The 16,989-nt window shown below is 35.2% G+C and overlaps 1 protein-coding gene across 1 annotated transcript in view; it reads right to left on the minus strand.

The window, feature by feature from the left end:
* Positions 1–16,989, minus strand: part of LOC149790139 (protein PTHB1-like) — an 82,159-nt gene that overhangs the window by 45,165 nt on the left and 20,005 nt on the right. Inside the window, exons 8-14 of the mRNA XM_089972119.1 lie at positions 13,618–13,705; positions 12,410–12,505; positions 11,269–11,398; positions 7,256–7,437; positions 3,087–3,163; positions 1,077–1,130; positions 479–581 (exon numbers count right to left, since the gene is read on the minus strand). Of these exons, the coding sequence (XP_089828245.1) occupies positions 479–581; positions 1,077–1,130; positions 3,087–3,163; positions 7,256–7,437; positions 11,269–11,398; positions 12,410–12,505; positions 13,618–13,705 (730 nt within the window). The remainder of the gene's footprint in view (positions 1–478; positions 582–1,076; positions 1,131–3,086; positions 3,164–7,255; positions 7,438–11,268; positions 11,399–12,409; positions 12,506–13,617; positions 13,706–16,989) is intronic.

The raw sequence follows: 16,989 nt of genomic DNA on the forward strand, positions 1-16,989 counted from the left end.
ACTATTTTGAACATTTTATCTACACTGCTGACTAAGGGATTAATTTACTTACAGCAGGTTTCTTTACCACTTTTGTGTAGATACTTATCTTGGTGCCACTTTTTATTTCCTTGGTATCTGACATTGGGGATACATTTACTGATATATGTATTTGTCTGTCCATAATCTTTTTTATTTTCAGAAATAATCTTAAACCATCCAAAGTATTTTAAGCAAACTCAGTACACCTGTCAAACAAGCTGTAATAAAGTACCATCTGAAACTTGAAACTTTTAGTATTCAATAATCTTCATCATACCAAGCATACAATAAATAGCATATAAATTTAAAGTGCTGTACCAAAGAGTACTTGAATAAGTAGTATAAATGTTTAAAATAACAGATCAATGGGCAAAAAATTAAGCAGAATAAAAACTGAAAGTGCTCGACCTATGGGTACTAGAACATGTAGTATAAAAGACTGATTTGTGGTACTTACCAACAGCAGGTACATCAAACGTCTTCATGTTGGCATCTAATGGCCACACTGGGTGTACAAAGAGCTTGACATTCTCCAATAATAACCTGGACTTGAGCTGGATCTATTGGTAAAAATAGGATAATATTGTACAAGAAACCTCTGCTGATGTGCTACAAAATAAAAGAAAGACAAATACTCATCGTTCATTTGCTCATTTTATTCCGTTGCAAGCTTGCACAAAAGCATTTCAATACAAAATTATGATATTTCAAAAAGGCATTAGAAATGAAGCCCACTACAAATATCTGCATTTTTTGTTGGCTTTGGATCCCTTGAGACATTAAACATCTGATGAAACAGAATCAACCTCTCTCAATAGATACAAAACAATTCAGGTTCCATGAAAAACTGAATGATGGCTGGACAAGTGGATACTGAAGCACACAAAATCAATCAATCATAATATATATGTGAAAATGCTAATAAAATTTAACATTATATAAATCTGACAGAAAATGAAAATAAAATTTGACATTAATCTAAATCAGAAATGCAGTTAAAAATTTTCTTCTAAAAATATGATAAATTATCAAGGAACTGGAGTTTCACAACTTACGTGCACTGTTATTGAGGGAACTTGCTCGCCATCAATGTCAACACCAGAAGCCATCTATTAAAAAAATGGAAAAAAATACTTCAATGATTTTGTTGATCCAGCATATTTGTGACCATTAACACAAACCAGATCACTGTAAACATCTGAATTTTCACGTGTAAAACTTTTGCGAGTTCACAATGTTAACCAAATTTGTTTGTTTTTTATTGCTTTGATGTAGCAGGTTATAATTAGTTTCTTCAGTAATTTGTGAACTTGTTACAATTTGATGCCAATCTTCAGTGAAATAATCCAACTTTGAGGCTTCTTGAGACTGACTAAGTAAAACACTGGTGATAAACACAAATTCGTGGGTTCGAGTCCAATGCTCGGCTAGCATGGATACGTGGGAAGTAGCTTCTCTTGGGTCAGTGGTTCTTCCCTGGGTTTTCCAGGGTTCTTCCTCCACCAGTTATATTGGCCGCCATGTATAGCCTATATTGTGCTAAAAAATGGCGTTAAACCCTAGAACAACAACAAAATTCATGCACAAATGTCAGCACAAAAAACAAAGAATAAAAAATTACCTGCAAAAACTAGATCTGTCGGTAAATGAGTGCTTATGGAATACTTCCACCAGATTATAAGTGTACATATCATTTTCAAAAAATGGGGACATAACTCTCAAACTATAAATCTGAAAAAGTCTAATCTTATATGAGACAATCTGTTATCATCAAACAAAAAAACAGAAAGTTTCATGAACCTTTCTCACACAGTCAAGAGGATATTAACTGTATACAAATGTGAATGACAGAAGGAAAGACACAAATAAGGATGACTCTTTAATAAAATGCTAACAAATAGAATCCATTTTTTACATAACTTAACATCTAGTCATAATACAATGGACTGCAAATTTCAAGAAGATGTCACAAAGGGTACAGAACATATTATGTAAACAAAATGATGATGGATGGATGAACTGTCCCAACTTCACTTGCAGGGGATATAATAAATTCACTTAAAGCAGTCAAACAACTATGTTCCCATTGTTGTACTGCTTTATATTAAGTAATTTAAATGCATTTCATGGTTTCTGTTTTTAATGTACAGGTATCTGCTGACTTACACGATTTTGACTTATGCAAATTTCACAATAATTTTTTTAGTTTAATTTTTTTTAAAGTTAAGACCTACAAAAAAATGAAATTATTTGTCTAAAACAAAAAGAGCATTCACAAACAGCTAAAATGAAATATATTAAAGGTAACTGAATTATGTATTTTCAACAAAAATTAAAGGCAATGAAAAACCAAAAATGTTGAGTTATTTCATTTCAATTTACATGGTCACTCTTCAGTATGCAACAAATGCATAAGCTGGGGGCAGGTGGGTGGGGTAGCTGTATTGAATACAATTGTATACGAAGTTAAGCACTCATGATCTCACTCTGGGTGACCTTTCTTCACACTACTTGATATCCATATCACAATTGCAAAGCCCATCTCCCAACTGTACCCCAAAACTGTCATCACACCATGATAAATATGATAGGTGCATGAATAATCTTGATAACTTAGTGGTGATTTTTGGGAATGAGTATTCCTACATATGTATGCTGTCTTAGAAACTACAATATGCAAACATTTTTCCTTTTCTATTCCATTTTCTCTCACTTTCCTTAGCTTCCTTCCTTTCATCTCACAATGATAAATAACTGTATATTTTTTGTCTTGCAGTTTAATATTGTACCAATATATGTTTTACACACATGTATCTTTTATCCGTATGTCAATAAAACCTTTAAAAAGAATATGGGGACAAGCATTTGTGAACACAAAATCCTGATTGTTATACCTTTTGATTACATGATATTGCAAACATATTATTCACATCATTTATGTTTTTTTGTGTTTTTTTTCCACAGGAGAGGAATTTACATAAATGCTTTGTGCATGCTAACTGATCTTTTCTTGAAATGTTTGCTGATTCAGCAAAATACACTGATAATAAACCACGAGTACTTACTGAGACATCATCTAAGTTTGGATTGACATGGACACTGATTGTGAGGTCCTCTTCACTTCTCTGACTAGGCATTATGACTGAAATTGAAAGACAGCAACCTGTACTTAATTAGTACCTACAACCTGGTCCAAAGATTCCAACCCAGAAATCACCATGTATCAATTTGAAAGGTTTTGTGAAAAATGACATATTTCTTGATCCTCAGTTTTGTAGATCATGAAAGAACTCCTACTGTTTCCACAGCAGAACTACTCTTCACCACATCACTAAATCTGTGGTATGGAGCAAACACTAAATGTACAAACAATGTAACCTATGAAAAGTAGCTAATTCACAGCAATGTTAACAGTGTTCATTCTGTTTATACTTACTTCGTTTCCTCAGTGTTCAATGTTCACTGCATATAAAGAAGATGGCAGAGAATACTGCAACTGGTTTAACATCAGACACATAATCAAAGGGCTTTAGGTTCAATACCTTACCAGGCAAGCCAGGGTCACCTGTTTCCTTGGAATGACATAGCCAGTATTGTGTTGAAAGTGCCATTAAAAATCAACCAACTACCGAAACAGCTGAATTCTGCATGGATGAAATACGTTCTACATTTACATTTTACAAACGCTTCATTTAAAGTTATAATGAGTAGAAAGTGACTATGTCAAATCTTCTTAATCCAGCCTCGTTACAAATATTAAAAGTGATCTTTAGACAATTCAAATGAAAAGCCAATGCTGTTTTATAAAATCTACAAATAGTCAGAGCTATAAATGTACATGATGTTGCTATAAGAAACAATGAGACCACATGCCATAAGCAAAGCTCATTAAGTGCACTGTTTGGAATTATGTTTCTTTGCTTTTAACTGTTTTTTATTTTTTAAATGTATTCAAGTTGTTGTTGTTGTTGTAGGGTTTAACACCATTTTTCAGCACACGATAGGCTATACATGGCGGCCAGTATTAATGGTAGAGGAAGAATCCGGAAAATCCCTGGAAAGAACCACTGACCCTTGAGAAGCTACTGGCAAGCTTTCTCACATACTCACATTGGCTGAATCTGAGACTCGAACCCACGCAGACAGAGGTGAGATGGCTGTGATCCGTAATGGAGAGTGCTTTAGACCACTCGGGGCCCCCTGTATTCAAGTAAAACCCCAAAATAATCTCATCATTATATGTCATGGGCATCTGGATCTCTTGGGTTTTTCCGCATTATCTTTAAGTCACAGAATTTGGTCTATGTGTTTGGCACTAACATTTGGTCTATGAGTTTGACATCTGTATTTGGTCTATGTGTTTGACAGCAGAGTTGCTCAAACAAGAACACCAACAAGATAAACAGCTGCTACTTCAGAGTGTTGCATGCATTATGTTATTTTCACTAAACATTGCAAAGTGTTTTTTTTTCACACTGTGTTTCCCATTTGATTTTCAAACTGGGAATCCTGCATCATCTTTTGCAAGTTTAAAATGTAAGTTCTGGGCAACAAAGGGGGAAAATGCCACAATATTCAAGTTAAGAGTGCAGACATATCATCCAAACTTGAGTTTGGTCATACTTCAATCATAAATAATAAGAAAGCCACTTGCGTAAGAAATCACAAACCCTTCTGGTTATGCACTCATATTCAGAATCATCTGACATGATTTTCATTGCTTCTGTTTTGTCATTTTTGATTAAATGCAATGGGAAGTACAGCATCTGCTTGCTTTGTGTCTTTATTTCATGGTTTTGTGACCTGATGGAACTTAACCACGACTAGTATTTAATACTGAACATATATCAAGTAGATCATTGAATTCTTTAAATACTGATATGAAATGAGTCACAGTCAACAGTAACATAATGACTACCAAAATGCTTAAATTTCCAGGCACCATAAATTAAAGATTCTAAAGCATCAAGATATGGGACACACTAAACACCATACAAAATCCTACAGCCAAATGGAGATGAACAGCTTTGTTTCAGGGGAGAGAATCAGGGAAAACACTGTTAATACACCAACATCTGAATTTAAGTAAATTTTTGGCCTGTAATTCTGAAGTAAGTCATTTTTGGGCAACAAGGATCTAATAAATAAAAGACATTCATGTAGAAGATTGTTACTTTTCTTTTCTCATCAGCACTGACTTCACAGCAACTGACTGACACTTTTAGCCACTGACTGACACCTAAAGCCAATGCCAAAATGGCCTGAATGCATTCTGCATGCCTGGGAAGTAGGATGACGAGATTGAAGAAATGTGAATATCAATTGCAAAGAGAATAGTAAGCATACAACAGAATGATAAAAAAATATGCATCAAAAGAATGTGTGATCACCACAACTGTCCAAAGCAATTACAAATTGTTAATAAAAAAAATCAATACCATTTAGCAATTTCATGTAATAGACCTTGATCTTTGATCTATTGATAGCAGGCACAATTGGGAATGATCCTTCCTTATATATAATGCACCTATGAAGTTGATACAAACTGAGGAAAGGAGACTGCCCATGTGGAACTCTAGATAGTAGATGAAGATACTAAAGACCTTAAAATCTGAAATCTGAGTTTAGGAATATGTATGCACTGGGGTTTACCAGTACATTACAACACTATGGCTATATGCTGCCAATGAAAGGTAAAAATATAAATATTTAAAATATAAATATTTTTAAAAACCTTTAGGAAGTTAAACCTTTCAAACTAAATATAAACACAAATTACTACAGTATAAAAGGGACCCTGAGTGGCCGAGTGGTCTAAAGCGCTCTCCGTTATGGATCACTGCCATCTCACCTCTGTCTGCGTGGGTTCGAGTCTCGGATTTAGCCAATGTAGGTATGTGAGAAAGCTTGCCTGTAGCTTCTCATGGGTTGGTGGTTCTTTCCGGGGTTTTCACGGGTTCTTCCTCCACCATTAATACTGGCCGCCATGTATAGCCTATCGTGTGCTGAAAAATGGCATTAAACCCTACAACAACAACATAAAAAAATAAAAGATAAAGATGTTACAATTCTGAAAAGTGCGCATAAAATAAAAGATAGTTAAAAACATCTATAATCCTTAAAATATAGGGTCAAAATGTGTTGCAGAAACAGCATTCCTTCAAATTTTCTAACATTTTCTTTGGTTGTATGTCATCACAGAGTCTCTAAGCTGCATTCACACAAAAAATCTTCCGTCCAACAGGCCAGAAGTCAATAAAATAAAAAAAATGTGTTTACCATGGATGGACACTGGCTGGGTATGCATTCTAGTCAAGGTATGTATGTCTTTCTGTATGTGACTGGCGAAACACCACTTCTTCCCTGTGATTTGTTTTACATGTGGGATGCCACTCTCTAACAATAGATTTTATGTTACAAAGCTTTTTTTCGGAGTTTTCATATTTTGCTGATTTATATCATATCTTAAGTCAGTATATGGATCCTTCCATTCGGAAATAGCTGACTTCAGGACTAGCTTCAGCTTCTTTATATGCCTTTTCATCAGTGTCAAGAATCAATAGGGAGGTGTCTCTGCCAAAGTGATGATTACCTGAAACTCCACTTATCGAGCATAAACTAAAGATATTACAATATTCTTTCCAGTGATCTTGACCTGTCACCTCTTGGTCTTTGAATCAACAGGGATCTGCCGATGTCTGTATAAATAGTCTATCTATGACGTTTGATGAAAATTAGGCAAAGGAATTGTGACTAATGATGCAGTGACCTTGACTTTGGTCCTAGTAGCACAAAATCGATAGGCTTCTGCCTCTATTAATGTTTAATAGGTGAGGAAAAAATCCACAGCAAACTAAAGTTAGGTTGGGGGAACCACCTCACCTACATTCAGATGGGCATCTCTGTCACCATATCGTTGAGTGGTCTAAAGTGATGTCCATTACGGATCACTGCCATCTCACCTCTGTCTGCGTGGGTTCGAGTCTTGGATTCGGATGTTGGTATGTGAGAAAGCTTGCCTGTAGCTTCTTGTGGGTTGGTGATTCTTTCGGGGTTTTCCTGGGTTCTTCCTCCACCATTAATAGTGGCCGTCAAGTATTGTCTATTGTGTGCTGAAAAATGGCGTTAAACCCCACAACAACAACAACAAATATCACCATATACCCCTACACCAATGGTTAGGAAAAAAAATATACGGCATCCCAAATACTTTAACAAAATTATTCCTGTGTACCTGATTTGCCAGATTTCTCTTTTATCTTCTTCTGTAGTATCATCATTTCTCTATCCATTTCTGCATAGTTAAGCTCCCTTGACTCTGAAGGGGGTGGGATGAACAGATCAGGGTCTGTCCCCAGATAAGAACACTGGAGTATCCCTGAGTCACTCAAGGTAACTATCACACCTTTCAAATCCCTTAAGAAAAGCAAACAATAATATTTTTATGCAAACATCTAGTTAATCAGAAAGAATGACGAGCAAACAAATCAAAAGAAAATTTCCAACCATATATATATATATATATATATTTATAAAGAGAGAGAGAGAGAGAGAATGTATGTATGTGTCTAATGTTTATAGTGTTAACATTCTGCTATTTTCTTTGCAAAAACTATATAACTGTGTGCACATCAAGATAATGCATAAGGGCACTGATAAGCCCAATACCAATTCTATTTGAGAATTTATTCTAGACTGAAAATTGTGGTGGAAATTCTTCAAAAAGAAGGAACTACGTGTGATTTAAAGGACGTAAATAACATAGGGCATGCAAAAAGTAGAGCATCATTGTGAATTACATTGGTTACTTCAATGAAGCTGTTAGTAGTCTCAAGTACCCATTATAAACTTCAATTATCATGCAGAAAATAAATTCAGACTAAAGTGAGTTTAACAATAACGTGTTGGCCCCCTGTAACATAAGATTGATTTTTTATGGCGCATCATCACTGTTCCCACACTTTTCTAAAGATAAATCTCCAGGTCATTTCCTGGGTTTTTCCGGGATGAGATTAAATTTTTCATGGTTCACATATGACCATTACTGAATGGAATTAAAGAACATTTTAGATTATAAAACATGACATCTAAGCCAGAAAAGATGATCATGTACAAAAACACAAAATGTATCACATGAAACAAGTTTGATTATGTTCCTTTAAATTGGCATGTAAAGTCATTTCAATGTACAAAATAAAATTCTAACTTTATTTTGCTGACCTGCATTATGTTGCCAAGTGGGAACAACATAACGAACATACATTAGTTTTGTTTCCATTCAGACCTTTAATTCTAAAGAATTCTACAGCAATATATATATGCATCTTATAGAAAGTAAACATTTCCTATTACAATATGTGAAAAAACCAATATCTGTGCCAATAAAATCCCAAGCAAGATTTATCAAACACCCTAATCTACTTATTAAAGAAGATCTGGTTAAAAAACCATCATTTAAAAAACATTTTCAAAAGGGGCTCAAATAGTTTTTTAATATATAATACAAGGGACAACATTTTCTCATTTCAGCTCTGAGATTCAACATTTTGGACTACAAATTTGCACTAAAACAAATAGCAGTCTGTTTTCTAATCCGGGTTTCCCCAGAATATTCCCACCCCATTTTACACATTTGGGCCATTTAGGTTGAAGTGTGGGGTCACTGCAATTGCATATTGAAAATTTGGAATTTGCCATCGCGGTGTGGTAATAACATATGGTAGTCGCTTACCAGCAGGCCAAGAAAAATTAAACTTATGTTATATTGATTTTTACCTGCATGAAAACGATAGAAAAATGATTTATTTTCTCATTATGTCTTTATTCTGCTGACAGACTAGACCAAACAACACCATTGATGAAACCTGACCCGGTACTTGCCATCTGCATTACAAGTTACTTCACGAATCTCAAACAATGAAATTGAAAGTCCATTAGTCACGTCATATCAACAGCAAACTCCATTTTAATGTTGTTGTAGAGAAATTCAATTACATTAAATGAAAGTCAGATACTTTCTGTAAAAACCAGCAATCTGGCCAGTCTTATTTATCAAGCAGATAGCACATGTCAATGTGGGAGTCCCGTGATGCAACAAAACTCCAGAAGTTGTTCTCGGAATATATAAATATGGAGAACTTTGTGTTCTTTCATTTTTGCATTTTGATTACAACCAGTATACGACTTTCATTTAATATTTTTTTATTTTTTCTCTACAACATTTGTAAATGTGGGTTGCTAGATTTGTGTCATCATGCGATTAGCAATGCAAATCATGAGTACAGGTCACATTTCATCAACTCCGATTTTAATACTCACAATTTTTGAGACAATAAGTAATTTTCATGTCCATTTCATGCATGTATCACTCGATCTAACAACATTTAAAGTTTGCTAGGCCATCCTGTAAGTGGCTATGCTTTGCCAACACGATATTTGCCTCTTGTGATGCTAGAGTGGTTTTCATAATTTCCACGTAAAGAAAGATATGGATATCAAGCTGACTTTGAAAATAAAAGTCTACTAGACGAATTTAAATGACTGAGTGTTTGGATTGACTCAGCATATGTGTTTTTTTGCAAGCACCCAAATGATACTTATTGCACCCTTTGAATATTCTGGTTAGAACTCGAAAAATGTAACTCATGGTCAGTTTAGTTACAACTCAGTTATGTGATTGTTTCGGGCATCAAGTGGTGGCAGAAAATTCCTGGGTTTTTCTTGACTTTTATCAATATTTGCAAAATTCCAGGACTTTTCACGGCAGGGAAAAAAAAACATCATTTGCCCCGAATGTTTCCCGATTTCCTGCTAAAGTGGGAACCCTGCCTGTTAGGCTATTTAGCACTATACAAAAGGTTATATGTAGGATTATTAAAAGTGATAAAAGGTTTCTTATCGACCAGTGATGATAATGTGATGTGATGTTATTTGGATTTTTAACGCAGCTTTAACAATTCTTCAGTCATATCGCTACAATGTCTGCAATGTGGCACTTCATAGTGATGTCTACCACTGGGGCATCATGCCGCAGGCATGTAGTATCATGTCCCACCCAGTCACATTATCCTGACACCAGGCCAACCAGTCCTAACACTAACCTCTTAATGCTAAGCGCCAAGCCAGGTAGCTGTTAGTACCATTTTTGTAAGTCTTTGGTATTACTTGGCTGGGGATCGAACCCACAACCTTCCACTTCTGAACCAGTGATAATAAAATTAAACAGTAAAAAGCAGAACATAAGATAATACAAGAATAATGTTGTAGAAATTAGCATGAATGTTAAAACAGACTTTGCTATTTGCAACACGGTGTCCTGTTCTTTATGAACAGGACACCGTGTCTTTATGAACAATGGAGTATCCCTGAGTCACTCAAGGTAACTATGACACTTTCAAATCCACTTACGAAAAGCAAACATGTGTAACATTTTAATGCAAACATCTAGTTAGTCAGTAAGAAAGGCAAGCAAACAAATCAAAAAGCAAATTTTCAACCAAGGATTTTAATACATGCAATACATGAAAACAAGCAAAATGTACATTATCTGTTAAAAATTAAAAAAATTATCTGATCATACAATCATATGTGTGTGTGTGTGTTTGTCTATGTGGGTGTCTAGTGTTTATAGGGCTAATTAACAAAATGCATGAATTGATTTCTTCACATTCTGCAATTGATTTAAACAAAAATATATATAACTGTGTGCACATAAAGATAAAGTATGAGGGCATTTATATGCCTGGTCTGCAGCCCAATCCCAACTTGGTCCAAATACAACTAAAACTATATGTGAGAATTTCTTTGAGAAATGACAACTATGGGGGAAATTTTTGGAAAAGAAGGAAATATGGGAGATTTAAGGATGTAACGTAGGGCTTGCATAAGGTTAAGCATCGTCGTGAATTACATAGCTTACTTCTACAAAGCTTTTACTAGTCTCAAGTACACATTATATACATTAATTATCATGCAGCAAATAAATTCAGACTAAAGAGAGTCTGGCAATAACGTGTTGGCATAAACTCCATGAGATAATAAAAGGACAATCTTAAAGAAATTTGCATGAATGCTAGAACAGACTTTGCTATTAGCAGCACAAAGTCCTGTTCTTTATAAAATATTAATAGATATTTTATTTTGAAAAACAACATACCCCACATAATAAGTCAATCTCATTTGAAAGAGTCACTTAATTAAAACAAATTATGTAACTTTTTCCCATCAACTTTTAAGACAAAAACTTACTTGAAGGCTCCAACTCTGATCTGTACTGGAACATGTTCCAGCTTTGCAGCCCACTTCAAACAATTGTCCTGGAATATCATCAGGGATTCTGTGTATGTCGCCACCAGGTAGTTTATTGCCCCCTCTGTCACTGTTAAAAATGCAAACAATGTATTAAAGACCTGATTTGAAAACACCGTACACGTGATGCTTTATAAGACTAATTTGACCATCATTCTTTCTACTACTACAGTGGACCTATATTTCAGCAAATGATATAGAGCCAAGCTGATCTCAACATCAAGGACAAAAGTACCGTCTACACATAGCAGTTTTAAGATAAATAATTTTTTTATAAAAAAATGATGGAATTAACCATCAATAGAAATAAATCTTCTGTTTCTTTTGATACATATTTATATGTATTTTATTTTATGATAGTCTCAGTATTACTCAAGGCTTCCTGTCAAAATTTAATTATGCATTCCAATGAGTCTGAATAAGGAAGAATAATTATGAATTTACTTCAAGGCCTTTACATTATAAAGAATGTCTCAAGGGCAGCAGAGATGCACTCTTTCTTGCTTTTATCTATTTTTGCATTCACAGACCTGCCAACCCTGATGTGTCCATCCCAGTAAGGCAGCTGATTTTCTTCCGTAAGATTGACCAGTTTTCAGTAAGGTGTAACAAAATATCAATAACTGCTATTGTAAAGATGGAAAACGTAATTAAAAACGCATCGATGGAAAACATAATGTTCAACTGTGGCAGTTTAAAATGATATCTAGCGCTGGGGCATCATGCCGCAGACATGTAGCATGATGTCCCATCCAGTCACATTATCCTGACACCATGCCGACTAGTCCTAACACTAACCTCTTAATGCTGAACGCCTATTGAGTCATCTGTTATTACCATTTTTATAAGTCTTTGGTATGACATGACCAGGGTTCGAACATATGACCTCCCACATTGAAGGCATATGTTCTAACCACTAGGCCACTGGAGCAGTCCATTTTACAAGGAAAAGCATGCTACATTACACATGAAATAGCGCAATTATCTATTGTATTACAGATCTAAAACACTCCAAGATAAGCCTGTTAAAGAGCTACAGGAAAGCATTAGAACAGTAACAGATATTAATTTATAGACTTACCAGAGGAATAGGGACAGAAACAAGATACGTCATACTCAAATTTCTTCATGAACCGCAATCTCCCTGTTTCAGTGACACAGAAGAGATTTCTTTCTCCTATAACAAACAGAAATCTTTTAAATCCCTTTATTAAAGTGAAATATGAAATAGTCAACAAATGTGAACTTTTCAAAACCTGCATTACATGCAAATTTAAAAAAGCAAATAACAAGAGTCCCTGGCTGGCTGCATATTGGAGATAAATTACTATCATTTTAATTTAGGACCAAACAGACATTATCATCAGTGTTCTCATGAAAACCACATGTCTATTTGACTTTGCATTCATAAGGGGTCATGGCAACAATATTTACAAGATGGCTGCCATGATCCCCATATCGGTTGTTAGAATGGCACCCTTTTCACTGACTACACATCACAAGAAGTCATCTGGTGAAACTCGCATGATGAAATTGTTTTGCAGTCATGAGGAGTATTGATAATGTTTTCATGATGGGTGCCATGGTGGTCATACTGGATGTCAGATGCAAAACCATTTTCACTTAGAGCCAACTAGCCATCATAAAAAGTCTTTTACATAAAAACGCCATGTTGATATTACCATTTATTCAGAAGCAGTACCAATAAATGGACTGTCAAGATGACCACTGTGGTGGCCATACTGCATGTCCGTATAGTGCCATTTTCATTTTTAACTAACAAGACATTGCAAGAAGTCTTGTGGTGAAAACCCTTTGACAAAATGACTTTCTGATTAGTAGGAGCAGTAATAACAAAACTGTCATGCTTGCCACTGTGGTAGCCATATTGGATGTCTAAATGGCATTATTTTCTTTCAGGGCCAACTAGGCATCGCGAGAAACCTGTCAATATGTCAATATGATTCTGAATTCAGGAAGAGCAGTGTCAAGATTTTTAAGATGGCAACCATGGTGGCCATACTGGAAATTTATTTTGGACCAAAAAGATCACGTTAATCTGCAATGGAGTTTAGGAGGAGCGGGCAATATCAAAGTTATGTTAGCTGAGGGATGGATGACAAACAGGCCATTCCATTAAGCTCTATATGTCTATGACCAGTAAAGCCAATAATTACATGCAATATTTTAGATACTCTTTTCAAATCATTGGAATTACTACCTTTCCTTTAATTATCAAATTACATCCCACATGCAAGAACATGTGATGAAAATGAAAATAATTTTTACCTAAAATCATTATAAATGGTGAGGCTTGTTGATAGGTTACCACAGCTATGTCTAGGGCCTGTTCCCCAATGCTGAATACCCAGTCCGGCTGGAAAAAAAAAGAAGAGATCTAGTGACATCTCTGAAAGTACGCTGCACTCTTGGTGTTCTCAAAGCACACATGCAACCAAGCTGTCCTATTTTATCTAAAATTCTACTATCACATGATGCATATAAATATAAAAGAATATTGCACAATTATCTGGTAGAAAATGGAGTAATGAAGTCCAAATTTAACAGGATTCATGTATTGGAGGTTCTGATTACTTCTTTGAACAGAACGCATCCACACTGGTCATAGCATCAATGTGTGGTACAGTACATACAAAGTGTATTGACCTCTCATGATGGTGAAGAGATCTTGAGTGTAGTTAATGAACGGTGTAATTCATTTAATAGGTGCTGATCCAACTTGACATTACAGACTCAGACTATCTGGTCATTTAGTGAATTACCTTGACGACACTATTAAAGGACTCCCAGCTGGCGATAACCCACTCTGTTATAAATCAATCACATGTTAAACAAAATACCCACACCACAGACCTGAATTCACATGAATGTTACACTGTGTAAAGTCTTTATGCCACAAAGCTTTCTGTAAATTTTGGTCAAATTAATTCAAGTCACTTGTTTATTTTTTTTAGCAAACATGATCATATGTGATGGCATATCAGCATCACTTGTACAAACCTACAAAGTCACCTACAATATTTTATGGATGTTTTCTGACCATTTATTTTCAATGCATTTAAATTCTGAATGACATTTTAAGATATCTTTTTTGCCTAATTAAACCTATGTTTCTTGATAAATTTTAAGAAGACCTGGCCAACTTGTTATCTAACTTTAACTGACTCTAAACATTACTGTAAAATACACTGCTTACTCAAAAGGGCATAATGGCACATTTCATGTAATCTTTCTAACTCTGGAGTAGCTTTTACAACTCAAACTGCAGAGTACACTTTTTATTAGAGAGATGCATGGTGTCTTATTTTCAAGTAAAATCATCGATGCTTTTGCCAGTAATTAAACAGTGACAAAGTCCATTTCAATCAATCAACAAGAAATAGGTAATGTTACTATTATTTTAACACTAAAATAAATGAAAAACCTTTGTGTCACTTGTCATGAAAAAATTCACTGTTGTCTTTTCATCATGACTGCCATTTTCTGCCAGGTGCCATATGACAGTACCTCCTTCTAAAAGGCCTTGCATAGGGATCAAATGTGTGTACGGCAGGGCTCAGGAAAATGTTTTCCAAACACATGCTAGTGGGATGCGTAAGCTGCAAGAGTTATTTGCCCATGTCCTCATCACATTCAACATAGTACACTTCTTCACTAGCCTGTTTACACTTTTACAAATGAACCACAGGTACCTGATACAAGCTTGATACAAAAATGGGTCAAAATCACAGGTACCTGATGCAAGCTTGATACTAAAATGGGTCAAAATCACAGGTACCTGATACAATCTTGATACAAAAATGGGTCAAAATCACACATACCTGATGTAAGCTTGATACTAAAATGGGTTAAAATCACGGGTATCTGATGTGTGTGTGTGATTTGGATTTTTAATGTGGCTTTAACAATTGTTCAGTCATATCGCTACGATGTCTGCAGTGTGGCAGTTTATAGTGATGTCTAACACTGGGGTATCATGCCGCAGGCATGCAGCATGATGCGCCAAGCAAGACAGCTGTTAGTACCATTTTTGTAAGTCTTTGGTATGACTCGACCGAGGATCGACCCCATGACCTCCCGCATCTGAGGCAGACGCTCTAACTACTAGACCACTGGAGTGGTCCAGGTACCTGATGCAAGCTTGATACAAAAATGGGTCAAAATCACAGGTACCTGATGCAAGCTTGGTAATAAAATGGGTCAAAAAGCACAGGCACCTGATACAAGCTTGAGACGAAAATGGGTCAAAATTACAAGTACTTGATGCAAGTTTGACACAAAAATGGGTCAAAATCACTGGTACCTGATGCAAGCTTGATACTAAAATGGGTCAAAATGAAAGGTACCTGATGCAAGCTTGACGCTAAAATAGTCAAAATGAAAGGTACCCGATGCAAGCTTGATGCTAAAACAGATCAAAATGAAAGGTACCCAGTGCAAGCTTGATGCTAAAATGGGTCAAAATGACAGGTACCTGATGCAAGCTTGATGCTAAAATCAGTAAAAATTAAAGGTACCCAATGCAAGCTTGATGCTAACATGGGTCAAAATGAAAGGTACACAATGCAAGCTTGATGCTAAAATGGGTCAAAATGACAGGTACCTGATGCAAGCTTGGTACCAAAATAGATCAAATCCATGAAAATATGTAATTCCAGTACATGACTCCCACGAAATAGACAATATTGTGCACATAACCCTTGATTTCCAGGTGTTATTTCTGTTTACAGTAAAATCTTTCAGTAATTTTTGTCTCATCTTACTGTCAAAAAAGTTTAATTTTCAACAAGGTATTGCACATGTTTAAAAGTTAGAAATGGGAGAAGTTAAGAGACAGATTATGTCCAACTTTTATGATTTTCATTTGGCCACAATTTTTGCATAGATCAAGATAAAAACAATGGTCTATTAATACACTGTCAAAGCAAAGAAAAGATGCTAGGATACATTTGTATATGTAATTACTTTTCACAACAAAAATGTCAGTACCTTGCATATGAAAGAAGAAACTGATCTTTCTAATTTTCCACCAACTTCTGTATAAAAAAATGATCCATTTTAATCAAATCTACATTCTGGAGACCTATTCAAGGATGCCTTTAAAAAGGAAGATTGCAGATTGGCCACAAGGACAAGGTCATGACCCAAATTAAATTCTGAATAACTGTTATCTTGACATTATGTGCTTTATAAATAAATTACAATGACAAGCATTGTCTTCATTTAATACCAACAAGACATTATATGAAATCTTTTAAAATCACAAAAGTAAAAACCTCATGTTGATATGACCATCCTTTCAGGATGATTTAGACAAGTCTCTAAGTAAAAACCCCATGTTGATATGATCATCCTTTCAGGATGAATAGTGATAAGATTTTCAACATGGCTAATGTGGTAGTAATACTGGATGTCCCCGCAGCACCTTTTTCATTCAGGACCAACTAGACATGGGACGAATTTGATTGTAAAGTTTCATGGCAATCCTCTTGTGGTTCAGGGGAAGAAGTGATAACAAACTTGTGCTAATGAATGGATATATCACAGACAACGGTAAAACTAATAATATCTGGAGTTGTTAAATAACTTACTACTGAGTGTGTCTGTACATTAGAAATACTTTTCTGAAGTACCAGATGC

Source organism: Sinohyriopsis cumingii, chromosome 10, assembly GCF_028554795.1.
Source record: "Sinohyriopsis cumingii isolate HCF-2022 chromosome 10, ASM2855479v2, whole genome shotgun sequence".
NCBI lineage: Eukaryota > Metazoa > Mollusca > Bivalvia > Unionida > Unionidae > Sinohyriopsis > Sinohyriopsis cumingii.